Source organism: Armigeres subalbatus, chromosome 3, assembly GCF_024139115.2.
Source record: "Armigeres subalbatus isolate Guangzhou_Male chromosome 3, GZ_Asu_2, whole genome shotgun sequence".
In the NCBI taxonomy this organism is placed as follows: domain Eukaryota; kingdom Metazoa; phylum Arthropoda; class Insecta; order Diptera; family Culicidae; genus Armigeres; species Armigeres subalbatus.
In genome coordinates, this window is record NC_085141.1 from 374194848 (window position 1) to 374221662 (window position 26815).

Sequence of the window (26815 nt, forward strand, 5' to 3'; positions counted from 1 at the left end):
TCGTGAGGATTAAACTTTCTAATTTCAAGCAAAAATATGACACAAACTCATCTACAGGTTTTACAATAGTTTCTATGTCACACCTATCCGTGGTCACCCATTGCTCAAATGATAACTGATCAATATATTTTTCTTCAAACTCAGCGAATAAAGTATTTTCCAATGATGAAGAATCTGGACAATCCGAACAAGATCGTAGATAGCAATTTGATGTTGTATTTTCACACAAAAGACTTCCAGTTAACATTTTAATATCCTTTGTTAAATTGATTCTTTTCAAACTATGTAAAATAAGATTAATATTCTCATGGGTTGTGCACACACACACATTATGTGTTCCTGAATTGGAAAGAAGCTTACATTCCCTTGGCCGAAGGCTTGCAAATGAGGAAAAACCTATTTTAATATTATCGTGAATTTCCTTGAAGCGTGTGTACGCTTCTTTCAAAGTCGTCATCATTAATCGTTTTTGGATTGCTTGACGCTTTCCATCTTTTTTTACTGATACATAATCTTTTTGACCAGGCATAGCTCGACTTACTTCATCATCTTCAAAATATTGAACTACTATTTCTTTTGTCTCATCTGTTAATGCAGTACTAGACCTAGTATTTTTGGTAGAAAGACAGTTATTCTTCAATTGTTTTGCCTCTTTTACTGTATTTCTATTGGTTTTGAACTCATCAATGGCATCCTGAATAGACCACGAACTTGGCAGCATCAACAAAATCAATAATTTTTCTTTCCTTGTCGTGGCTGCATTCGAGAACCTTTCCTTCATATTTATAATTACCTCATCGTAGTCTGTATTTTCCACATCATCAGGTCCTAATTTGAAGAGGTTTCTTCGTACAGCTTCGTTTATTTCACGGTATTTTTTCTCCGGGTAAACGTAGTCCATCTTACTCCATTTAATCGGAGTCACTTTTATCCCAGCTATGCCCTCGTTAAAGCGTTCGATGTTGACCTTTTGGATACACTCATCTTCCGATTGATTTGTTGAAACAGATTTCGCTGATGGTACGGTGGCAAGGCTCTCAGCACTTAATACTTCTGGTAATTCCTCAGTTGTTGTCGATACATCTGGCAATTCCTCAGTTGCTGTCGTTTTCGAACTTCCTGCGCACTGCTCAACCGATGATATACAGATTGCTCTTTTGTCAACGTTTAGACGGCAGGACGTGCAAATGCGTAAATTTGTATTCAATGTGGACATTGGAGCATAACCAGTCGCTTTCAGTTTATCTATGGTGCTTTCGGTGAGATTTCGTAACTCTTTTGAACACTTTTTTCCATCAAACGGCCTACAACAGTTGAGAAAGCGGCTACTCATGTTGTTCGTAATATTTCAATAAACAAAATCACTTTTAAGTTTTTACTGACTAGTTTGGTGTCATTTGCTTGACTGAAGAAAAAAATTACTATAAGATCTTTAACAACCTTAGTATTTTTTTGCTTTTTCGTGAGCATTGTCATGGTATGTACCTATCATGCATTTGTTGTTGTTGAAGATACCCGTTTCCTCCCGATCATAAAGTCTATTCTCTAAGAGGTATATTTTTTGCAGGTAAACTATAGACGTACACGTGTATATAAATCTTTGATTTTGCAGCTTTTGTCTTAAAAATAACATTTCTGATATGTTTCTATCAACGTTATTATCAACAGGTTTCAACACTATTAAAATAATTTTTCGCCAGTCACGTGCAATGAAAATTATGACACTATCAATACTTTTGATCACAACACTGGATCGTGTCTAAGTTTCTTATAGATGCTATGAATAATTAAATCAAAATATCATGAAAACAACTTGTTTAAATCACGTCCCTTAACAATAAAATCTGCATCAAACTGCAATTCTCGAAATAACTTACACAGAAAAAAATTTTTTTTTTACTTAATGTGAAAATTGTGAAATGTTTGAAATGTCATAACTTTTTTGTTTATTAGTTTACCATCACCAAATTTTTATGGTAGATAGCTAATATAATGGACCGTTTTCCCCAAAAAATTACGTTCGAAAAAAAGATAGGGTTTTGAGATATTTGGGTTTTGTGACAAAATGATATTTTTAAAGGCAAAAAAATTTTTTTTACTGTGCGCATTTTCTTAAGAATCACCATTTAGTTGTCTAACTTTGCTGAAAAAATCATAACAATCGAACATTCCGTTTTTGCTGTGCAGCTTTTTAAATATTTATGAACCATTTTCACATACACCCTTTTGAAAAGTTAGTCGTGACTCAATATGAAGATTTGATATCGAAAAATGACGATTTAGATGAAATTGAAAAACTGTGCAGAGTTTCAAATATTTTCGAAATGGTCGCTCAGGATCGACTGACATGCCCCCGTGGAATGCCTCAATACCGTATTTATAGCATTAAGAAAATAAAGAAAAACATGTATATTGTATATGTACTAGTCTACGTCGGTTGACGAAATAAATAAATGAAAATAAAGGGACTCTTGGAACTCGTTGACCTGCTCCAGAATTATGCGGAGCGTGACAATATGGTCCACACAGGATCTTCCGGCACGGAATCCGGCTTGCTGCCGCCAGAGAGTCGCATCGATGTTCGATGCAGCACGCGTCTCCAGTTCTTCAACGAAGGACCGTTTCACCGTGGCATCTTTCCTCCTGCCGACGAATCCGCGCAATGTGCAGGCGTATTTCGCCGATGAGGAGGTGATGATCAGACGCGATATCGGCACTACGTTTATTCCGTACATCAAGAAGGCTCCGTTTCCATTTTCGGCTGATGAAGATGTGGTCGATTTGATTTTCTGTAAAGCCGTCACGGGAGACCCACGTGACCTTGTGAACCGGTCGATGAGGGAAGAGCGATCCCCCGATCACCATGTCGTTATTACCACAAAATTCTGCGAACAGCTCTCCGTTTTCGCTCATTTCTCCGAGACCATGGCGTCCCATAATGCGCTCATGGTTCGAGTTGTCGGATCCGATCTTCGAATTGAAGTCGCCCAAACAGATCTTGATATCACCCTTCGGAATTCTATCTACGACGGCATAACGAATAATAAACGAAGAATGGAGATTAACATAAGAAAGATCATACACACATCACACAGCAGATTTTACTCTTGAATATGGTGGGCACCAATTTTAAACAAGGTGGGCACCACTCGTCGCAAGCACGCTGTAGTTGACAAAGGCAGCCTACTTGCGCCAAGTGGTGCTCTATCAAATAACTGACCCCGCCAGTGGTAATACTTTACTGCAAGTTGAATGCAAAGAGCATAAAAACAAAAAAAAACACATACTGAAGTCTGCCAGAGACCATGGTTTTATTGGAGTTTCAGAATTTTCCTCAGAATGCCACGTTGAGCTCAAAATCTCAAAAACTTCAACTAAATTTGTTATTAAACCATAGTTTAATAACGGGTCAACAAATCGTATTTTTAAAATTTCTTCATTATTTTAATTACTTTATATTTTCAAACAAATGGTCCTACCAAAGAGAGCTTTGACAGTCCAAATAGTTCACGGCCTGGGTGCAATCCCAGGTTCTTTCCATTCTCCTACTTTGAAACTTTCACTATATTTCTCATATTCTAGCAATGTCTAGAACTGAAAATGGACTTAAATAACGTTTTCATTGCTATCCTATACCTTCAAATTGATTAACAGGTGTCCACTAAATAACGGGAATAGAAAGAATGGCTTGGGAAGAAAACTACAAAAAGTATTGTTCAATCTGATACATGTTTTATAAAGAGTTAGTCTTCAAACTTAGGGCCGATTTCTTCATCACATAAGGTAATATTTATCTGAAATCATTAACTGAGAACGTTAGAAAAGTATTGAAATTCCTGTTGCAATGCCACAAAAACTGCTTCAACAATAAAATTTGATGAAGTTATTTCACATGTTGAATTGAACCATTATTCAACTACGTTTCGATATTCTAATCAAGTATTGAATCTAATCCCGAAAATGACAGTTCAATTGTCTAGCAGATGCTATGGGCTACAGTAAGTCGACAACACATACCACACATTCGCCCTAGCCAAGTAGTTAAAGATCCACCCACTTCACCTAACTAACTCAAGAGCAGTTTCATTGGAGAGCACATTATTATTTCTCTTTTATTGCCCCGTCAGTTACTTGCAATTGTTGTAATCTCGATCCCAGCACTAATTCAGTTCACAGCAAAGATGGTATTTATGAGCTCGCTAGCACATGAATCAACGTTGATCAATCGCAGCTGATTGAGATTCTCCGGCGGGCTTAATTTCTCGGTACATTTTTTTTTCTTCGCAGAAATCATTCAGCCGACGTAAGTTGGTAGCAGCAGGCACCACCTTATTAGTTCGTTGTTATACAATCGCTTCTATGCGCTTGATAAGACACACAACATCGTGCCAAGCCGAATGTGTTTATCAAGTGGCCGGCATTTGGTCACTTTCCTTTCCTTCTTCGCATTTCTTCGCTGGTCATTCGTCCTTGAGAGATCAGCGACCTCAGAAACTAGTGCAGTGTCAAGTGTATTGGGAATAATATAACAGGTTTAAAAAAAGTGAAACTATTTGCAGCGCATTGTAATTAAATGATAACGATTCCACATCACTTGTTACCGTTGTTGACTTTGTTTATGTTTTATAATAAATCGAAACATTTTTGTGTTCCTGCCTCAGTGATGAACTCTATTTATAAGAAAAATCACTTTAACCCTTTTGTATTTGTATTTGCATTTAAACCCAAAACGCTGATGAAAGGAAGTAGGGTTAGGCGGGGCAAGATGGGTCACGGGGTAAGATGGGTCAGGGCCGTTTTTGGGCATCGTGTACATTTTCATGTGGTGATTATGACTTTGTAGGAGGAATAATTTGGTTCTACTTTATTATCACTCGATTTGATGATAAAATTTTATTTTGGTAGAGTATGGCAAGATAAAATATTTTTCATCATTGTTTCTTATGCGAAACACACTTTCTACAAAATGTGTAATCTCGTCGAGCAATGTGAAATTTAAACATTTTTAGTAACATAGTGAACGTATTATAAGTAATGTAGGTGATGTTATACTAACTGCGTTGAAATAAATAAATTTGATCGAAAATTAGACATTCTAACGTGAACTTACAAATGGGGCAAGATGGGTCAGCGCATACTGAAGGGCATAGTTCGTATTCAAAACATATTTTCCATTGCTGGTTTAATCATTTTAAGGTTACTTTTGACATAATGATGTTAATTTGTTTATTGAAAATGTCTATTTTTTGTTTTTAAGAAAGCTATACTTAGACGGCTTGTTTTCATAAGAATTTGCAGACATTTTTAAATGTAGAGCCATTTCATCATCCAAGGCTTAAACATTATTTTTTATTCAATATAATCATTGGCAATAAAGCTATCTATCTGTGTGTAATTCAATATTGGGAATAAAAACAATATTAATTGCAGTATTTAAAGGTGACCCATCTTGCCCCGCTGTTTGACCCATCTTACCCCGCCATTTTTTGATTGACAGAAAAATAGACTTCTACTTTAATGACTCGAAATGGAATAAAAAGTGGAGTTTTTGTTATTTCATACCCCTGGCTTACAGATTATGAGCTATTTTTATAGATCCATGTTGAAAAGTTGAATTAAAATGTTTCTGTTTTGAGATATTCAGGGTTTGCCTTAGGCGACCCATCTTGCCCCATCATACCCTACACATCTAAAACTGTTCGGCTTCAGTCCACGTGGTATGAGGACATCCCTTCCGAAAGAAAATTATTCATCAAAGAAATAAACTAAAAATATAATAATTAATAATTAAGGAGCGTTTAGATTATGAACTTCATTGTACAGACTCCTTGTTTCTGATATGTATGACATGATAATTACAAATGTGTCTTCTCATTCTTGATTTACATATTTCAATTTTCTGGTAAACATATAACAATTAGGACTCGTCTTATTCTACGAAATAACTTAAATTGAAATTAAAAGATATCGTTCCATTGAATAGATAGATAGATGTCTTATCTGTCATATTGAAAAGCATAACGATTCTCATGATGGTATTTTTCAATTAACCGCACTGTAACTTTAAGGGCCCTCCTTAGCCGTGCGGTAAGACGCGCGGCTACCAAGCAAGACCATGCTGAGGGTAGCTGGGTTCGATTCCCGGTGCCGGCCTAGGCAATTTTCGGATTGACTTCCCTCGACTGGTGATGGAGTAATGCAGAATGGTTCATCGGCATGGTTTTGCATCGGGAGAATGTAATTCTGTGCTGGTAGGATTGCCCTGGATTGTCATCGAAATGCCCAGCTATGCTGTTACAAAGATAAACTTAATCATAAATCAGGTTACAAATCATGCATTGATCAAACACTAAAAACAAAGGGGGCTTATCAAAACAAACTAAAACCGACTCAAGCATACAACGACCAAACACAACACTTACAAACAAACTTATATAAATAGAAATTAACCTTGACCAACATTTAGGAAAAAATCGTAGGATAATTAAATTATTCTAAACAATGCATCACATGACACCTATCGTAAGTCACACATATGACGTCCCGAATAACAATAAACTAATAAGCCAATAAACCATCATAGCTAATGCAATAACTTATACTAATACAAATTTTGTTTTGTTTCATTTCTTTAATACCGATAATTGTGAATGGGCTACGTAATAGTGAGTTGACATCCGGGAAGGAACGCCTAACATAGCTCTGGTCCTCACAAGTTCCAATACGCACGCTTCCACGGGTCTTCCGATGACAATTGACCGCCAGCTAAGGGTTGCGTACTTAGCTGGTAGTGCAGCCTGGGCACTGTTGTCCGTCTGACATCAGCTAGCGTGAGAGGGTGCGTCCTGTGGGGTCTACCTAGGATGTGGTGGGGTTCGACAATGGGCTCAAAGCGCACTAACCTAGTCCTGGTGTTGGGTGGGACTTTAAACAAATTTGACCCGACTGATCGAGCGTCTGTTCACCAAGGAGGTGCGGCTCCAACAGCGTCTATTCTGGCATCCAGCGGCTGAGTATGAAATGCTATTCCCCGGAAGCTATACCTAAGATGGCAGCCCAATCCCGGTGGATAGGGAACCTTGGGCCAACAACCTACTGTTCCCGAGACATCAATTTGTTCGAGAATCCGATAATGAAAGAATACGGACTGATTTTACGGCGACGACTCTTAACGCGAAACAACGGACACAAATAGGAACGTGGAACGTTTTAACCCTAGCCCAGCAGGGTAAATTGGCACAACTTGCCAATAAGGCACGCCGCATGAAGCTTGAGATCCTGAGTGAAGTCCGTTGGCCAAACTTTGGAGAACATAGAACGCCGTCGGGACACGTTCTGCTATACTCTTGGTTTACGAGGTGAACACGCTCCCCGGCAACGCGGTGTTGGCTTCATACTAAGCGGTCAGGCACACTCTGCGCCTATGAAATGGGAACCTATAAGTGGAAGGATAATCGTTGCCATATTTAGAACACGGATCCAATGTTATGCGCCCACCGATGCTGCCGATCTGCAAAACAAAGTCTTCTACAGTCAACTCAATGCCGTCGTAGATAGAATTCCGAACGGTGATATCAAGATCTGTTTGGGAGACTTCAATGCGAAGATCGGATCAGACAACTCGAACCATGAGCGTATTATGGGACGCCATGGTCTCGGAGAAATGAGCGAAAACGGAGAGCTGCTCGCTGAATTTTGTGGTAATAACGACTTGGTGATCGGGGGATCGCTCTTGCCTGATCGACCGGTTCACAAGGTCACGTTACAGAAAATCAAATCGACCTCATCTGCATCAGCCGAAAATGGAAACGGAGCCTTCTTGACGACGATCACCTCCTCATCGGTGAAATACGCCTGCGCATTCGTCGCATTCGCGGATTCGTCGGCAGAAGGAGATATTGGACGACGGTTCAACACACGCCGACTGGAAGATGCCACGGTGAAACGGTTCTTCGTTGAAGAACTGGAGACGCGTGCTGCAGATATTCCGGAAGATGGCAGCGTGGAAGACCAATGGACCGCCATCAAGAATGCCTTCATCGCCACCAGCGAGAACAATCTGGGCGAACTGCGCACCCAGAGAAAACAATGGATCACCGATGAGACCTGGAGAAAGATAGAGGAGCGAGAAGAAGCCAAAGCCGCGATAGAGCGATCAAAAACCAGAGGAGCCAAAGTCTTAGCCCGTCAACGGTACTCGGCTCTTGAGAAGGAAGTAAAACGCTCATGTCGACGGGACAAGCGAGCGTGGGCAGACTCTCTGGCCGACGAAGCAGAGCCGCAGCAACCGGGCACATTCGCCTCCTCTACGATATCTCACGACGCTTAAGCGGGGCGAAGGTGAATGCAACGATGCCTGTGAAAGACGCGAATGATCAGTTATTGACCGACCCAACTGACCCGCTGAAACGCTGGTTCGAGCACTTCGAACGACTTTTTCAAGTGCCAGCCAGGCCATCACCACCTCGGCATGATCTGCCTAGGATCCGACGTATAACACGCGTCAATACCGAAGCTCCATCACTGCAAGAGATTCAAACAGCCATCCAAAGCATGAAATCGAATCGACCCCCAGGGGTCGATCGCATATCAGCCGAGATGCTCAAAGCTGACCCCATGACATCCGCTCAACAACTGCATCGTTTAGTTCGTAATATCTGGGACACCGCAACTTTCTCGGTCGACTGGATGCAAGGTATCTTAGTAAAGGTTCCCAAAAAGAGGGTGACTTGACTGTATGCGATAACTAGCGAGGCATTATGTATGTTGCTGTGTACCGTTCTTTAGCATAGTTCATAGTTTCTTTATTGTTTGATTCATCAACAGACAACTTAGGTCCTAATGATGCTTATCCTAATTAATACTAAAAAAGTAATTATAATAAAATCATCGTTAATTATGAAACATGGCAGAATAAGCCTTTGTAAAATTACGACGAATCGTCTGTCGGGATAGATTAAAATCAAAACATGGGGCAACCTCGTTGAATGCCCGCTGTAGACCCACCATCGCTCCACGTTGTCCGTAATTCGTTCTTCGAAAAGGTATCCTCAGCATTCCGTTATTTCGCAGTGTCCTAGGTCGAACGTTCAAGTTTACTGATTCCAGAATTTCAGGGCAGTCGATTCTGCCTTGGAGCGTATCAGCAACGACCATGGCCCGTGCAATGTGCCTCCGCAATTGTAGGCTTTCAAGATTAATTAATTGACAACGGCTGCTATAACTTGGTAACCGGAATGGGTTTCGCCATGGAAGCAACCGAAGAGCAAAACGAATGAAGCGGCGTTGAACAGATTCAATTCTTACTGATCCGTTCTGGTAATTAGGATGCCATACAGCGGAACAATATTCCAGCGTAGATCGAACCAGCGAACAGTACAGTGATTTCAAGCAATAAACATCGGTGAAACCCTTGGCGACGCGAAAGATGAATCCTAATGTTCTAGAAGCCTTCTTAATCACGTAAGAGACATGATGCTTGAATGTTAGCTGCGTATCTAGAATAACACCAAGATCCTTTATACAGTTCACAGTTTGCATCACAATTCCATTGAGCTCGTAGTTGTAAATTATTGGCTGATGTACACGAGTGAAAGAGATCACGGAACATTTGCTAGGATTGGCAACCATCCGGTTCAATGTGCACCAAGCCGCAAATGGATTAATATCTTGTTGTAGGTCCATTGCGTCAGAGATAGACCGAATTAGTGCATAGAGCTTCATATCATCCGCATACGATAGTCGCGGTCCTCGAAGCACAATGTTTACATCGTTGAAATACAAGAGGAATATCAAGGGGCCAAGATGGCTTCCCTGAGGAATGCCTGAGGTTGCCAACAATTCAGTGGACTGAGAATTGCCTACCGTAACAGACAGTCTCCGTCCGGTAAGATATGAATAGAACCAGCGCAAAAGATAGCCAGCAATGCCAAGTCTTTCCAATTTCGCAACCGTGATAGCGTGGTTAATTTTATCGAAAGCTGCAGATAGGTCCGTATATACAACGTCCGTTTGTGCTTTCTGCACAAAACTGTCGGTAATGCTCGAAGTTAGGCACAAAAGATTAGTGGTCGTAGATCTGCCTGAGATGAACCCATGTTGATCGGCACTCAGATGTTGCTTACAGTGAGATATGAGTGGTTCTGTTATAACTAGCTCGAATAATTTGGATGCAGCGCACAAGGATGCGATGCCGCGATAATTGTTGACATCTTTTCGATCGCCCTTCTTGTACACGGGAAACATTGTAGCGGTTTTCCACACGGCCGGAAAAAGTCCACTGGATAGCGATTTGTTGAAAATCAATTGAAAGGGAGCGAGCAGAAGTTCGATGTGCCTTTTCAAGAACGCAGACGGAATGCCATCCGGACCTGGACTCATGGATGATTTTAACTGCGAGTTAGCTCTACGGATCATTTCTGCATCTACGAAAAACGTGGCCCAAGTGATCCCGACTGCAGGAACGTTGTTAGCAGCCTCAGCGATTGTGACATCAGAGATGACTTCGTTACAATAGGTGCTCACAAACTTGTCGGCAAATAGCTGACAGATGGATTGGGGTGTAGAGGCCACTTTCTCGTCCAGAGTCATTGTTGTAGGGAGCCCTGCTTGTTTTCTTTGTTCATTTATGTACTTCCAGAACGTTTTAGGCCTGGTCCTCAAGTTTTGCTGTATATTTTGCTGATATTGAGAAAAACAGAGGCGGCTAACAATCTTGTACGCAGAGTTTAACTTTTTGTAGTGTTTGGAATAGCGCTTGAGAGCAGCTCTTCTAGCAGTTTTCATTCTACGAAGCTGACGGGTCTGCCAAGGATAACTATTAGGAGCGACGATTTTCTTAGGAACATGTCTTTCAATCACGTGTCCAATAATATGCGATAAAGTCAATGCCGCATTCTCTGGATCACAACCGCCAAGAATGTCAACTCAGTCCAATGTAGCAAAGAACTCAGCAATGTTATGATGATCGGCGTTATGGAAATTGAAGATTATGGGCTCGATCGATGCAACAACATTGGCTCGCGTGTTGTTCAGCTTGAGTATCAACGAAGGATGATGGTTAACTACTTTAACTAACGGTGATGGAGCATGCAAAATTAGCGGAGCAGCGTCCTGAGCGCTAACAAAACACAGATCCAGGCTGCGATTATTTTCGTTGGTAACGTGATTGATTTGACGTAACGTGGCTGTGCTGTAGTAATCGAGGAGTTTGGAGGCATGACTGTGTAATGAAGATCGTTCCATATCTATGTGAAGGAACCCGTTGCAGGAGGAACTCCACGAAATTCCTGGCAGATTGAAATCGCCGATAATGATGATTTCGTCTGAAGCATTCGTCATTTTGATCACAGACAAGACTGATTGTGTGTGGGCTTCGATCAGTGTATCATCGCGAACACGATCAGGAGGTATGTATAGTGCACACAGGCAAGGACGGAAATCTTCGTTTTACTATCAGTTGCATCGATGCTCAGTAGGCAGCTTCGTCATTGATTCGTGTTTGTTTTGATCAGACGCTCGGCAATGCAGGCACGAACATCTCGCAGCATGCTGTCAAACTTCCATATCAAATTTACCGTCCGATCCTCAATAGCCGATTGATAATCGAGCGTAAAAAATGAATATCTACCGGGGCTGAAATGAATATTTTGAATTGCGGTTGATTTGTACCGATAAATGATGATTATTTTACTTTATATACTAAACATATGCATATATTTTAGGAATCTTACTTCAAAATGTTGAATCCATACACCGCAGTATGAAATGATATTCATATTTTGAGATTTCAAATTGAATATCAATGTGCCAAGCTGAAGATTCATTTTGACACCGCACGAAACAACGCTGACATCGAATGTCATCGCTTGCTACTGTTCGTGCACATGCTGTCCTATTCATTCGCACATTAAAATTCGGGAAGGACTAGCAACTTGATTATGTGTTGGATGTCAGCTGTGTGAGTGTAGTTGAAATGACTTTTTCTGTCCCTGCACACAGGAACACCGAACGATGGGAAAGCTGGAGGCGCACCCATACTTGCTCGACACATCCCCATAAGTCGTTGTAAATAACTCTTGCTTTTCGTTTTTTATTCACTGCGATTAGGACGCCTCCTCCAGTTGATTTGCGATTGTTCATGGGGCCACGGTCGCAGCGAAAAACTTCGTATTCAGGCCCAAAGACCTGACTAGATAGAATACGGGAGTCGAGCCAGGTTTCAGCCAACACAATCACATCGTAACAATCATCGGACGTGGCAAGAAGATATTGTTCGACATCACAGTTCATCCCACCGGCGTTCTGATAATATATCAGCACTTCGTCAACGCAAACGAGGTTGGAATCCACAAACGGGGCTCTAGAAGTTTGAACGGCATCAGGCGGTGAAGGTTCAGGGATGTAAGAGTACTTGCTTGCAATAGCAGGTTGGGAGCTCCCCGATCTACATCTAAGTTCAGGGCCAGGACAACTTCGAAGAACGTTGGCTGCAACAGGCGCGACTGAACTAGAGCAACCGGGAAATTCTCCCAAAATGCTTTTCATGGGGCGTCCTGGAGATCCAATGGAAGCTTGTTGACTTGTGTTGTGGACCAGCAGAGAGGAATGCGAATCTCGATGGAAATCACCACCGGGTGAAATTTTGAGCAGCATGAGGCAGCGAAGGTGCGATTATAATTTCGTGATTATGATTATTCTCAAAGTTCTATGCAAACTAATCCTAGCCCGGATTCAGGAGAATATCGATGCGACTCTCCGGCGGCAGCAGGTCGGATTCCGTGCCGGAAGATCCTGTGTGGACCATATTGTCACGCTCCGCATCGTTCTGGAGCAGGTCAACGAATTCCAAGAGTCCCTTTACTTGGTATTCATTGACTACGAAAAAGCTTTCGACCGTCTCAATCACGAGAATATGTGGGGCGCCCTGAGACGCAAGGGAGTTCCTGAGAAAATCATCGGCCTCATCGAGGCACAGTACGAGGCCTTCTCGTGTAGAGTGCTGCACAATGGGGTCTTGTCCGACCCTATCCGGGTCGTAGCTGGTGTGAGGCAATAATGTATTCTATCACCGTTATTGTTCCTCATCGTAATCGACGAGTTTCTGGTAGGTGCGATTGATCAAAAATCAAACCGCGGGCTGCTATGGCGGCCTATAACCATGAAGCACCTAATTTATTTATTTATTATCAGACTAAGGCCGGAGTGGCCTGTGCTGCACATAAAAGTCTTCTCCATTCAGCTCGGTCCATGGCTGCACTTCGCCAACCACGCAGTCTGCGGAGGGTCCGCAAATCGTCCTCCACCTGATCGATCCACCTTGCCCGCTGTGCACCTCGCCTTCTTGTTCCCGTCGGATCGTTGTCGAGAACCATTTTCACCGGATTACTGTCCGACATTCTGGCTACGTGCGCGCCCACCGCAGTCTTCCGTTTTTGGCGGTGTGAACGATGGATGGTTCTCCCAACAGCTGATGCAACTCGTGGTTCATTCGCCTCCTCCACGTACCGTCCGCCATCTGCACCCCACCATAGATGGTACGCAACACTTTCCTTTCAAAAACTCCCAGTGCGCGTTGGTCCTCCACGAGCATCGTCCAGGTCTCGTGTCTGTAGAGAACTACCGGTCTTATAAGCGTTTTGTAGATAGTCAGTTTGGTACGGCGGCGAACTCTATTCGATCGGAGCGTCTTGCGGAGTCCAAAGTACGTACGATTTCCAGCCACTATGCGCCTCCGAATTTCTCTGCTGGTATCGTTATCGGCGGTCACCAGTGAGCCCAAGTACACGAATTCTTCAACCACCTTGATTTCGTCACCACCGATAGAAAATCGTGGTGGGTGGCTTACATTGATCTCTCTTGAGCCTCTTCCTATCATGTACTTCGTTTTCGACGTGTTGATGACTAGTCCAATCCGTTTAGCTTCGCTTTTCAGTCTGCTGTAGGCTTCCTCCATCCTCTCAAAGTTACGTGCCATGATATCAATGTCGTCGGCGAAACCAAATAACTGGATGGACTTCGTGAAAATCGTACCACTCGTGTCAATCCCTGCCTTTCGTATTACTCCCTCCAAAGCGATGTTGAATAGCAGACACGAAAGACCATCTTGCCGTAACCCTCTACGCGTTTCGAAGGGACTCGAGAATGCCCCTGAAACTCGAACTACGCACATCACCCGATCCATCGTCGCCTTGATCAACCGTATCAGTTTATCCGGAAATCCGTTTTCGTGCATTAGCTGCCATAGCTGGTCCCGATCGATTGTATCATATGCGGCTTTGAAGTCGATAAATAGATGATGTGTGGGCACGTTGTATTCGCGGCATTTCTGCAATACCTGACGTATGGCGAACACCTGGTCTGTGGTAGAGCGTTCACCCATAAATCCCGCTTGGTACTGCCCCACGAACTCTCTTGCAATTGGTGTTAGTCGGCGGCATAAAGTTTGGGAGAGTACCTTGTAGGCGGCGTTCAGCAATGTGATTGCGCGGTAGTTGCTACAATCCAGCTTATCGCCCTTTTTGTAGATGGGACACACGACACCTTCCATCCACTCCTGCGGCAGAACCTCATCCTCCCAAACCTTGGTACTCAGTGCAGCGCTCTAGCTAGTGCCTCACCACCGTGTTTAAACAGCTCTCCTGGTAGTTGGTCAACTCCAGGGGCTTTGTTGTTTTTCAGCCGGCCGATCTCCTCCTGGATTTCCTGGAGATTCGGATCCGGAAGTCGCATGTCCTGCGCGCGTGCTCCTAGGTTCTTTACCATACCGCCACCGTTGTCTGCCATATCGCCATTCAGGTGCTCTTCGTAGTGCTGCCGCCACCTTTGGATCACCTCACGCTCGTTTGTAAGAAGCTTCCCGTTTATGTCCTTACACATATCGGGCTGTGGCACGTTGCCCTTACGTGAACGGTTCAACTTCTCATAGACTTTCGTGCGTTATTAGCGCGGTACATTTCCTCCGTCTCTTCACGGTCTCGATCATCTTCCTGCTGGCGCTTTTTCCTCCGGAAAATCAAGTTTTGTCTGTTCCGCGCCCGTTTGTATCGTGCCTCGTTCGCCCTCGTGCGGTGTTGCAGCAATCTCGCCCATGCTGCATTCTTCTCCTCAACTAACTGCTCACATTCGCCGTCATACCAGTCGTTTCTCTGATCCGGAGCCACCGTGCCTAGTGCAGCGGTTGCGGTGCTTCCAATGGTGGATCGAATATCTCTCCAGCCATCTTCAAGATATGCTGCGCCTAGCTGCTCTTCCGTTGGGAGTGCCACTTCCAGCTGCTGCGCGTAGTCTTGGGCTAGCCTACCGTCTTGTAGCCGCCCAATGTTTAGCCGCGGCGGACGACTCCGACGCGTGTTGATCACCGTCGAGAGTTTTGAGCGCAGGTATACTGCAACGAGGTAGTGGTCGGATTCAATATTCGCACTGCGGTAAGTGCGTACGTTCGTGATGTCGGAGAAGAATTTACCGTCGATTAGAACGTGGTCGACTTGGTTTTCCGTTACTTGATTAGGTGATTTCCATGTGGCCTTGTGGATATTCTTGCGGGGGAAGAAAGTGCTTCGGACTACCATTCCGCGGGAGGCTGCAAAGTTTATGCATCGTTGGCCGTTGTCGTTCGATACGGTATGCAGACTATCCGGTCCGAAGACCGCGGTCTATACATTTCCTCACTTCCTACCTGAGCGTTAATGTCACCGATGACGATTTTGACGTCCCGCAGTGGGCATCCATCGTATGTCTGCTCCAGCTGCGCATAGAACGCTTCTTTCTCGTCGTCGGATCTCCCTTCGTGTGGGCAGTGCACGTTGATGATGCTATAGTTGAAGAAACGGCCTTTTATCCTCAACTTGCACATCCTTGCGTTGATTGCCTGCCACCCAATCACGCGTTGGCGCATCTTTCCCAGCACTATGAAACCGGTTCCCAGCTCGTTGGTGGTGCCACAGCTTTGGTAGAAGGTAGCCGCTCGATGCCCGCTTTTCCACACTTTCTGTCCTGTCCAGCAGATTTCCTGCAGAGCTACGACATCGAAGTTGCGGGGATGTAATTCATCGTAGATTATCCTGTCGCAACCTGCGAAGCCTAGCGACTTGCAGTTCCATGTTCCAAGCTTCCAATCGTGATCCTTCATTCGTCGCTTAGGTCGTTGCCGATTGTATCGAGTAGTATTATCTTCTATGTCGTTCGTAATAGTTGTTTTTCATGGCGGCTTATTGGGCCTGCGCAAACCTCCTGTCTCGTCGGAGGGCCGTCGTGTCAGGGCTGTTTAGCGTCCCACCTAACACCAGGACTTGGGCTTGTGCGCTTTGAGCGGCACACGGTCGCTTTGGCGGAGCCTACTTGCGGATTCATGCAGCTTTTTATAGAGGTTTAACAGGGCCCACTGTCAAAACCCACCACATCCTAGGCAGGCGCCACAACTCGCAGATGGCCTGGGGAGGGATCGTCAAGCCCTTGGACATATTCCCTGCTGCCCCCACCTAAACGACTTCGAATTGGCTGATGACGTTGCACTAATCGCTCAACGGCGCTCTGACATGTGCACAGGATTCATAAGTAAAAGTAAGTAAGATAATTGTGAATGGCTTCGAAACTACCAACGATGACGAGACAACGATGTGCAGACCCTAATCACATCAAGTAAAGCAGTGGTGATCCGACTAATATAAAGTTGAGCGGTGGTGGTGAGTAGATAAAACAAACTCATGAAAAGGTAAATCAAAATAACTTATACTTTTTTAAATTGTATAAATGCGGAAAAGTGTATCACCCTTGGTTTCACCTTATTTACATTTAAAATTAATTCCTTATGTGTGTGTGTATGTGAATGTTTATGTATCTGCATAATTCATCAACTTGATAATTCAATTAAACTTGTAGATCTGATTAAAGGCATAAAACATAAATTGAAAACAGAACATTGACACAGCATTAGTGAAAAAACTCTTAATTTTACTGTCTCATCACTCAAAATAATTTTCACTTAGAAGCTACTTGAAAACTTATGCAGATATTTTCCATGTAGTTTCGAGTGTAAAAGTTAAATGATTCATTAGTGATGGCACTCATTATTCTTAATTCACTAGAAAATAAAATAAAATTTAAGTGAATTTTCGTTTGACCATGTACTTAAATTTTAAGTGAAACTGCGATAAATTTTGTCTATAGTATCCCTGTAGTTGATATCCCGTCTACTAAAAGCGGACGAGCTCAAAAAATGGAGTAGAAAATCAATTAAAACTCCAACATACTTTTTTCGTTCTCATAATGCTTCTGCAAAATGTTTCATTAGCGATTGTTAATAAACATACATTTCGCTCTGAGAACCCCACTCATATATGTTTCATACATTCGTTTTGAGTAGAATTCACTAGAAGAGTATATAGATATTATTTTCTATGTTTTTTAATGAATTCCACTACATTTCTTATTAAGATGCACTTGTGATTTGAGTAAGTTTTATTTGATTCCAGTAAGGCCGATGAAACTTTCGATTTTTAAAGTCTACATGACTATTTATAGTGGAATTAAAGTGACAATTATTTTGAGTGCACTGATAATCCAGTTTTATATATCATAGCCTAAAATTACACTTTTGGGCCACCTAGTTTTCACAAACATAAAAAGGGGAGGGTTTGCTGCATGTAGGGGAAAGTGGGGTAAGATGGCCATACTAAGCGGTAACCCTTGTAAAATAGTGACACTACTTCAAATTCTGCTGATTTCTCCATGAAACACCTTTATGATGACCCGTCTTTGACATAAGTATCAATAAACACTGATTAATAAAGTTTCAGTATCTTATAAACTGGTTTTAAAAAGGCTGTTTTTATGATGCCTATATTTACCATATGGGGCAATATGACCACCCCCTCGGGGCAAGACGAGCCTGGACCAAAAACTATATCAAAAGTGTGCTAAATTTATTTAGAATAGGGGACACATTTCTTGCACTTCTATGGATTATGTTCAAATGATGCTTCGTTTAAAAATGTCGTATTTCATGTTGATTTCTTGACAACTGGCACTACACTCTGAAAAATCTTCACGTCATATTTACCTGAAAACAAATATGGTTCTTGTTGCTGGCAGCACTGCTATGCGTAAAGCGATGGAGGACAACATCGATGGGATCGAAGACGAACGTCTTCACTAACGTCAAAATAAGCGTATTAAAAGTAGCGTTCTACTTCCTGTAGAAAAGTTAAAACAAGAGATAGATTTCCGGTTTGACGAAAGGCAAGAAAAAAGCACGCCACACCAGGTGGCTATTATTCTGTGTCATTATTATTACTGTAGTTCAGCAACAGTCAAAACCGTAAGTTCCAAATTAAAATTATCTAAAGTCTAATCTAAAAAATGTTTAAAATAATTAGGAACACGCGTAGCAGAATATGAGTTCAATAAAATTGAACTCGAACGTTTGAGAACCGATTTATGTAAGTGATGAAAAGAAAACTTTGTATGGAAAATCTAAAATCAAATTAAAATTACAGCTAAAAGCGTTACATAACCTCAAACAGGTGTTTGTATTGGCTAAATAGAAATCGGACATTCCTCCACGTCCAGGTGTTCGGAACAGTTCTCATCCACCATACTTTTCACGTAAGAGTGACCTGAATGGCATGTAACCTGAACAAAATTTAGCTTCGTTGAGTTACGTGACTGATCAGGTGAATTTGACTGGATTTTCCAGTACTAATGACCTGCAGTTTGAAAGTAGTTACGTGTTTGATCAGGTGAACCTTAAGTGATTTCTGCGTACTGGTTACGTGAACTTTTAGTGAAAGCTACATGACATCAGGTAACCACTACATGGTTAGAAATGTATTGCAAAATTGTTTTTTTTTTTCAAATCTATGCAAAATAAAATAGTGACTGCTAACAGTCGTAAATAGGAGACCTTTTCGCATTGTTGCGCTTAATGCGTTGAAATGCATTTGTTGCAGAATGATGGTTATCATTAGACAGGGAATACTTTAATTTGGCCATCGCACTTCAGAGTTACCGCAAAAACACTGCTGGAGAACAAATCAAAGTTACTGACGAATGTCGAATGAAATTTATCAGATTTGTTGAGAAATTATGAAATTAGTTTCTTTCTCGAAAATTGCTGCTGTTTCCGCTGTTAAATCAATCAAAAAGTCCACCCTTGAAAACTGGAATCTGGAATAGAAATTTTAAACTAACGCTACCGAAAAACTATAGTTTAAGGCTTCATGTCGCTTCATCCTTTTCCATTTCACTTTTCACCAAATCTGATAAATTTCACCCGACTTCCGTTGATATTTTTCCAAAAGGGGAACATGCAGGTTCGGAAAATCCCCGCCGCGTGGCTCCTGAAATATCTCTTACCTCGGCAAAGCCTAATTATGTTTAGGTTATGTGCCATTCATTATTACGTGAGTGTCTAGTCACCCTCACGTATGGTGGATGAGAACCATATTTGTTTTCAGGTAAATCTGACGTGAAGACTGTTTACAATGCTGGTTTTCCGCAAATGCCGAAGCTGCAATAACACTAACACAATCTCATTTAAATTGTTTACGAGTACATACAAACATATTCACCAAGATTTTTAGTAATAGTTACGTGAATTTCAGGTGAACAATACTAACGTCACGTAACAATCGTCTCTTGTTCAAGACAGATCAGTTACGTGATTTTTCACGTGAATATGACGTGATGATTATTTAGAGTGTACGACAATATCACAATTTGCTTAAAACTAATTTCTACTGCTAAAACCATATCCTTTGTTTTAAATCATCTCTGATTCATGCAGAAACTATTTTGATCATTTTTTAAATGCATTTAAGTGTTAGGCGACTCTTAATCCTGGAGATGACAGTTGGCAATACCGCCCCAAGCCGACGTATATCCAAAGATTTATATCCTATCAAACCTAATTACTGTGAATCTCCTCAAATTATTATTGTATATATGCTATAGTTATATAAAAGCTTCGGTAAATATCAATTTGTCCTGAAAAATGAGTAATTTAGGCTTCAATTGTTAAATTATGTAACTAGAAAATTATAAGAAAATTCGAATTTCAACTAAACCATCTTCAAATCAATATTACAAGAACAAGTGAGGTTGTCAAAGTGCATTTTTCAGTTGTATAGCCCTTTTACATTATTGTGAACCATCCCTTGTAATAATAATGTGAATATAATGCTCACTTAAGGCATAATTAACGTTGGCTGTCTTGCCCCATATGGCCATCTTACCCCACTTTAATAAAAGTCTAACTATTCCTCTTGAATTTAGCAAAAACCTCTACAATCCTCTGAGACGCATGGTTTTCAAAATTAAAAGTTTTTCCTAGGAACTTACGAGTTAATTGCGAACAATAAAATGTGTTACATGCGTGTTGTAAGCCCATTTTTAGTGTCTCTACTCCACTCGACTATTGATCGAATGGTGCCCTAATTATTTATGGGCATTTCGCATTTAGGCCACCGACCTAAACCAAAAGTTATCACATCATTTTAACAAATTGCATAATTGATATTACCCTTGAACACAACACAGCTTTTCCATACAGATGCAATGAGAAAGTGCATTTTGTTAACCGCTTTGTACCTTTACATAATTAATTACGCAAAACTACTACCGATTAATGATACCGGCCTACGCCGCCTGCCACCACCCACATGGGAAAAGAAAACAAAACGCTAATTATCCATTGTTTTGGCTCTCTGATTCGCTTGCAGGGCTTCAACATTCACATCAACGGTAGCTTCCACTGTTGTCTTCGGTACAAACAACTGCACAGCTTACACGAGCAGCTCAAGCGGTCACTGCCCACATTGGCGCTGCCGAGCTTTCCGCCAAAGAAGCTACTCCCACTGACACCCAGCCAGATCGAACAGCGACGAATAAGCCTCGAGCGATACATTCAACTCGGTAAGTGTCCTCCTTCCACATGATTGATTTTCGCTCAAACGATTTTTTTTCTGCACTTTTAGTCGGTCAAGATCCGGTCCTATGTCGATCAGAGCTACTGCGAGCGTTCTTGCTGAACGCTCAGCAAGAATCATCGTTCACCGAATGTCGCGAGGCCAGCTTGGACGTATTCCTCATGAACGGCTATCGGATAATGACGAAAGCCTTCACGACAGACTGCTCCAGCAAAGTGCTGGAAAAGGCCTGCTCCCTGATCGACCTGCCCAAAGAATACACGTACTACTTCTCACTCTACCTGGTGAGAAACGAACCAAACGGTGAGGTGGCCATTGCCAAGAAGTTGATGGACTTTGAAGCCCCGCAAATTTCCCAGAAACAGTGGGACGACTGCAAGATTGTGATACGGACCAGCTACTGGGACGCGAACTACGATCTGGAACTGATGCGCGATCGGATCGCGCTGAATCTCCTCTACATCCAAGCGCTGAGCGATGTCGAGCGCGGCTGGATCCTGACCAGCCGTGACCTGAGCGAGCAGCTCACCGATCTGCAGGCTCGCGGAAACAAACGGGAATATCTGGAGATTGTCCGCAAGTTGCCGCTGTACGGTTGCCTGCAGTTCCCGCGGGTGTGCGTCGACTATCCCCAAGCGAACACAATGGCCACGGTGATCATCGGCAACCGGGAGCTGAACCTGCTGACCCACTACGGCAAGAATATACAGGAAACCAAATTCAAAGTGACGAGGATACGCTGCTGGCGGGTGACAACGATTCATAACGTGAGTTGCAATATATATTATGTTAACTTTTCATTGTATAAATATTTGCACCTCAGATTTGAGTAAACCAAAAGTCGCATGCCTAATAATAACTACAGAAACCCAGAAATTCTGCTGAGATTCCTCCAGGAACTTTCTCTGGCAAAACCTCTTGACGTTTTCTCCCGGAATTCTTCCTAAAAGTCTTTTATGAACACCTCAAGAAGTTCTCCGCACATTCCTAGTCTAATTGAAATAAATTCAGTTCTCCACTACTTAGTACCTAGAAAAGGTTCATGGAGAAATTTTTGAAGAAAAAACATCAGAGTATTGTTTATTGTGTATTGTTATAAAACATTTTCAAAGTATGTAATGTTCATTAAATTTGAGATTTTGTTTTATAACATTTGGAGAATCAATAACTATTCGTAATATTGTAGAACGAGGAACTTTCTTCCAATTCGTCGTCGGAAAGCCGAGAGCCGGGTGGCAATCTGGAGCTATCGTTCGAGTATCTGATGGCAAAAAATCAGCTCAAATGGATCACAATCTACAGCGAACAGTCGATGCTCATGTCCGTGTGCCTTCAGTCGATCGTGGACGAACTGCTGAATCAGAAGAACGGATCCGACATCAATAATGTGCAGGTAGGTTTAACAATTTTGAAACTCCTTGGACCAAATGATTAATCAATGATCTTTTTCTACTACGCCTAGACTCATCAAGCTGAATTTGCCCCTCTTTCATACATAAGACGGGATGGTTCCAACTACTACATCACGGATTCCAGCTCAACCGACACCCTCAGTAGTATAGTGAGTACCGGACACAGGTTTTCAAATCCCTTCTAAACACAAACTTGCCACTTTCTAAATTCCAGAGTGACAGCAACAGTACATCGAATCATCAATCGAACGGAAGCGGTAAGCAGCCACCGCCATCCAATGGCACCACTTCCTCGTCGTCGTCATCGTCGTCCTCCTTCATTCGACGCAAGCTCAAAGAGTTCAACACGACAGTTCGCTTCAAGAGCGGGAAAGATTCCGTCCACAACGAAGCGTTCGAGTGGATTGGAGACGATGATCTGTAGAAAATGCAGCCACTTCCAGAAAGCTCTCTCTTTTCGTTCATAAGAACACGCTACCTTTCCCCCAGTCTGATGCATTTATTCTTTTTGTGCTTGGGCAAACGTTGCGCTATTTATGTTTGCAACCCTTGTATGTTAGCATCGATTAGATGCGTTTTAGTCACTTTTGTATATTTGTCTAACCAATCTATTAATTAGGTGTTAGTACCTATGCGTATGTATTAAGTTGTAAATTCCATACTTTTGTAATATTATACTCAATGCGACCCGTATAGCAATGGTCGTGATAAAACCTTCATCATTTTTGACACAATGTAAAGCTTATAATAAGTCTTCCACCAGTAAATGACGACGAATAAAATGGCGTTCTATTCTATCACAAATTAACTCGATTTCCTCATCTACTTAGAACCGGAATAAAATATCACTTCCCTAAGAAAAAATAGACCATCAAGCTGCTGTAGCATTGCATTTCACCGAGACGAATAACGTTACAATCACCACTATTATTCCGATTCTCAGGAGGGATACGAAATATCTGGGCAGAATCATTCGGATTCGATTCCAACACCGGGAATAGTTATAACTTATAAACTGATACTTATAAATACTTATAAAAACCGATTGATTCTCCGGAATCCAAAGAATATCTCTACAGGACACCTACTCCTACTTCCTACAGGTTGAGGAGTCATACTTTGGGATCCAAAAACATTAAATCCAAATATGTAATAGTTTAGCTATCATATGATTGATATTTGAAAGAACGTCTGTTGACAAATTGATCATACATATTGTAAGTCTGGATTGCCGGGACGCCGAATTGTCTTTGAAATTTAGTATTTGTTTCCAATATTTTTTAATGTTGTTGCGAAAATCGCGGACAATTACTACATTTTGCTCTCCAAAGAGGTGTTATCGTCCGGATCAAATGCATTGAAAATTGCACCTGGGACCGGGTCCGAGACATTGGGCATAAGTACGTTTGGCATAATTCTGCCTTCTTTATGACATGGGCTGTCCTTTGGGTCATATTATGCACGGCAAATGCTGGGTAAAGCGTACCATTGGTACTTCGCGTATCATGCTGCATCGAGAAGGCAGTCCTTTCAACGCGATGCAGGTAGCGCAACCCTGGTAAGGTAGCCTACCGAAGATTCTTCAGCTACCAAGAAAGGCAAAAGTAGAACAAACGGATTGATTCAACGGCAACAGACCCGACAACGAATAAATCAATACCAAATTTTCAAAACGACTTAGCTGCTTTTGTAAACAAATATTTAGACGTCGATTTGACGAATCTGAAAGCACTGCCACGCAAACCAACACAACCAACACGTAGGTAAAGGCTTCTACTTTCTGTTGGTGGTGTTGGTTTGCGTAGGAGGGCTATCAGATTCGTCAAATCGACGTTTGAATCTTTGTTTACAAAGCAGATAAGTCGTTTTGAAAATTTTGTATTGAAATGTGCCCAACACACGATGTAAAGATTGTCATCGGGGATGCAAATGAGCAGATCGGAAGAGAAAGTTTCTTTCGCCCTGTCATTGGTACGGAAAGCCTTCATTCCACTACCAACGATAATGGTATGCGGCTTGTAAACTTTGTTGCTGCCAGAGGGATGGATGGCAATAAGCAGTACCTACTTCGCACGTAAGAATATCAGCAAACACACCTGGCAACATCCGAGTTGAGACACTTGCTCACATATAGACCACGTGCTGGTCGACGGACGACATTTCTCGGATGTTATAGCAGAGGTCCGAACATCGACTCGGATCACTATCTTGTAGTTGCAAAAATTCGGGCGCGACTTTCAGCGTCACGAATTCACGAAACAACAGAACGATGCGTTTCAATATCCAACGCTTGTCAGTTGAAGGTGTTGCTGAACAGTACCACCAGAAGCTGGACGATCGGATAGGAGATGCCACCGGATCTGGCGACGTCAACAGATTGTGGGAAAATACCCACGAAGCTGTGACTACAACAGCGCAGGAAGTGTTAGGCACTGCACAGTGCACAGCGACGCCAAAGAAATGGTTGGTTCGATGAGGAGTGTCAGCATGAAAAATGTTGCTAGGAGTCGAATGCTATTGGCTCGTACCCGTTCCAACAGAGAGCCGTACAGTGTAGCAAGGGCAGAAGGGAAACGAATCCACCGCAGAAAAAAAAGGTAACTCGAAGAGAGTGTGATAGCTGTAGCGCAGGAGAACATGGATAGAAACGATATGCGGAGGTTTTACGCAACTGTCAATGGCGCGCGGCATAAGACTGCGCCAGTTCTCGTCATGTGCAATGACCGAGAGGGGAATTTGCTGACAGACAAGACAGCCAGGTGGAAGGAGCACTTCGAAGATTTGTTGAACGGTGAAAATGAAGGTGTATTAAAGAGCAGGATGGACATAGTCGGCAACGGTCAAGCTGTGGAACCACCAATACTGGACGAGGTTAAGAAGGCTCTAAACGAGCTGAAAACAGTAAAGCTGCTGGGAAGGACGAGATCACAGTCGAGCTTCTCAAACACGGTAGGGAGTAGCTGCATCAATCAATCCACCACATTATCCAGAAAATATGGGAGGATGATGAACTGCCTGCCGGCTGGTTGGACGGCCTCATATGCCCAATCTATAAGTAAGGGCACAGACTAGAGTGTGTCAATTACAGAGGGATCACCTTTCTGGACTCGGCGTACAAAATCCTGTCGCGTATCCTGTTTAACAGACTGAGACCGCTTGAGGAGTCCTTCGTCGGCGAATACCTGGCAGGTTTTCGTGAGGGATGTTTAGCCTGTGGATGATTCTTGATAAATTCCGGGAGTACAACTTGCAGACTCGCGACTTGCAGAAACGAGAAATGTCCGAACATGGTTTCCGGCGAAACTGATTAGACTGATACGTGCAACGCTGGATGGCTCGAAATCAAGTATTCGGATTGCAGGCGAAGTGTCAACCTCGTTTGTGACCTTAGACGGAGTGAAGCAGGGTGATACACTTTCGAATTTATTGTTCAACATTGCACTAGAAGGCGCTATTAGGAAATCTGGCGTGCAGAGGAACGACACTATTATCACACCATTGCATATGCTCCTGGGCTTTGCTACCAACTGGGCTGGGCTACAAACATTTCCTGGGGCAATTCCAAGCAATTCCTGAAGAAATCTAGGAGTTTATTCGGGACTTCAATTCTAAAGGAATTGCAAAACCAGCTTCGATAAAAATTCTAAAAGAATCTCCGAATAAATTTCCTAAAGAATTTTTGGATGACTTGTTAAAAGATATTCTCTAGGAATGATCGAAGAAGTTTTCTAAGAAATTTCTTAGAAAAAAATCCTTCAAGAATTCCAGGAACAATTTCAAGTATTTGCGGGTACGTCGGGGGTGACTGCTCCAACGGAGCAGACACAAAAACGGGGGAGACAGTCTCCAGGGGATGAGCTCCCTGGGGGCCGCTCCAAAACGCGGAGGGTTACTACCCCGAACAAGGGTAGTGGGGCTGGGAAGCTGAACCCCGGCCAGGTACCTCCAAAACCGGAGGAGGAAGGACCTGGAAAGGTCCGTCCACTCAAGAAAGACGGTGGTAAGGGGTTACGGCAGGCTGAAAGTTCTCAGCCGCACCAGACCAGGGAAATATAGGGGGATGACGCCTCCTGGACCCTGGTCAAGAACAAGAGGAAACCGAAGACGTCAAGGGCCGAAAAGAAGGCCCAGGCGAATGAGGGAAGCAAGAAGTCTAGGGTAGGCGCCAATCGCTTCAGGGGCGATGCCCTAGTCATCACGGCGGACGAGGCTAAGTACTCGGACGTTTTGAAGGCGATGAGGAGTGACGTCAAGCTTGGTGAACTCGGCGCCGACGTACGTCGAATAAGACGTACCCGGATGGGCGAGATGATCCTCGAGCTGAACCGGGGCGTCTCGCAAAAGGGCGCTGCCTACAAGAAGTTGGCGGAGGAAGTTCTAGGCGAGACGGTCAAGGTGAGGTCACTCACTACGAAGGTGAATCTAAGGGTTAAAGACCTGGACGAGATCACCGAAGTCGAAGAGCTCGTCACGGCACTG

The 26815-nt window shown here is 42.8% G+C and overlaps 1 protein-coding gene across 4 annotated transcripts in view; it reads left to right on the plus strand.

Moving 5' to 3' along the window:
* The window catches only part of LOC134226514 (sorting nexin-17-like), a 36315-nt gene extending 13171 nt beyond the window's left edge, over positions 1 to 23144 (plus strand). For all 4 annotated transcript variants that reach the window (XM_062707342.1, XM_062707345.1, XM_062707344.1 and 1 more), the window contains exons 3-7: positions 20718 to 20910; positions 20973 to 21691; positions 22111 to 22317; positions 22387 to 22485; positions 22551 to 23144. In XM_062707342.1, coding sequence (XP_062563326.1) covers positions 20718 to 20910; positions 20973 to 21691; positions 22111 to 22317; positions 22387 to 22485; positions 22551 to 22760 — 1428 coding nt within the window. In that variant the 3' untranslated portion in view covers positions 22761 to 23144. The remainder of the gene's footprint in view (positions 1 to 20717; positions 20911 to 20972; positions 21692 to 22110; positions 22318 to 22386; positions 22486 to 22550) is intronic.
* The last annotated feature ends 3671 nt before the right edge of the window (positions 23145 to 26815 follow it).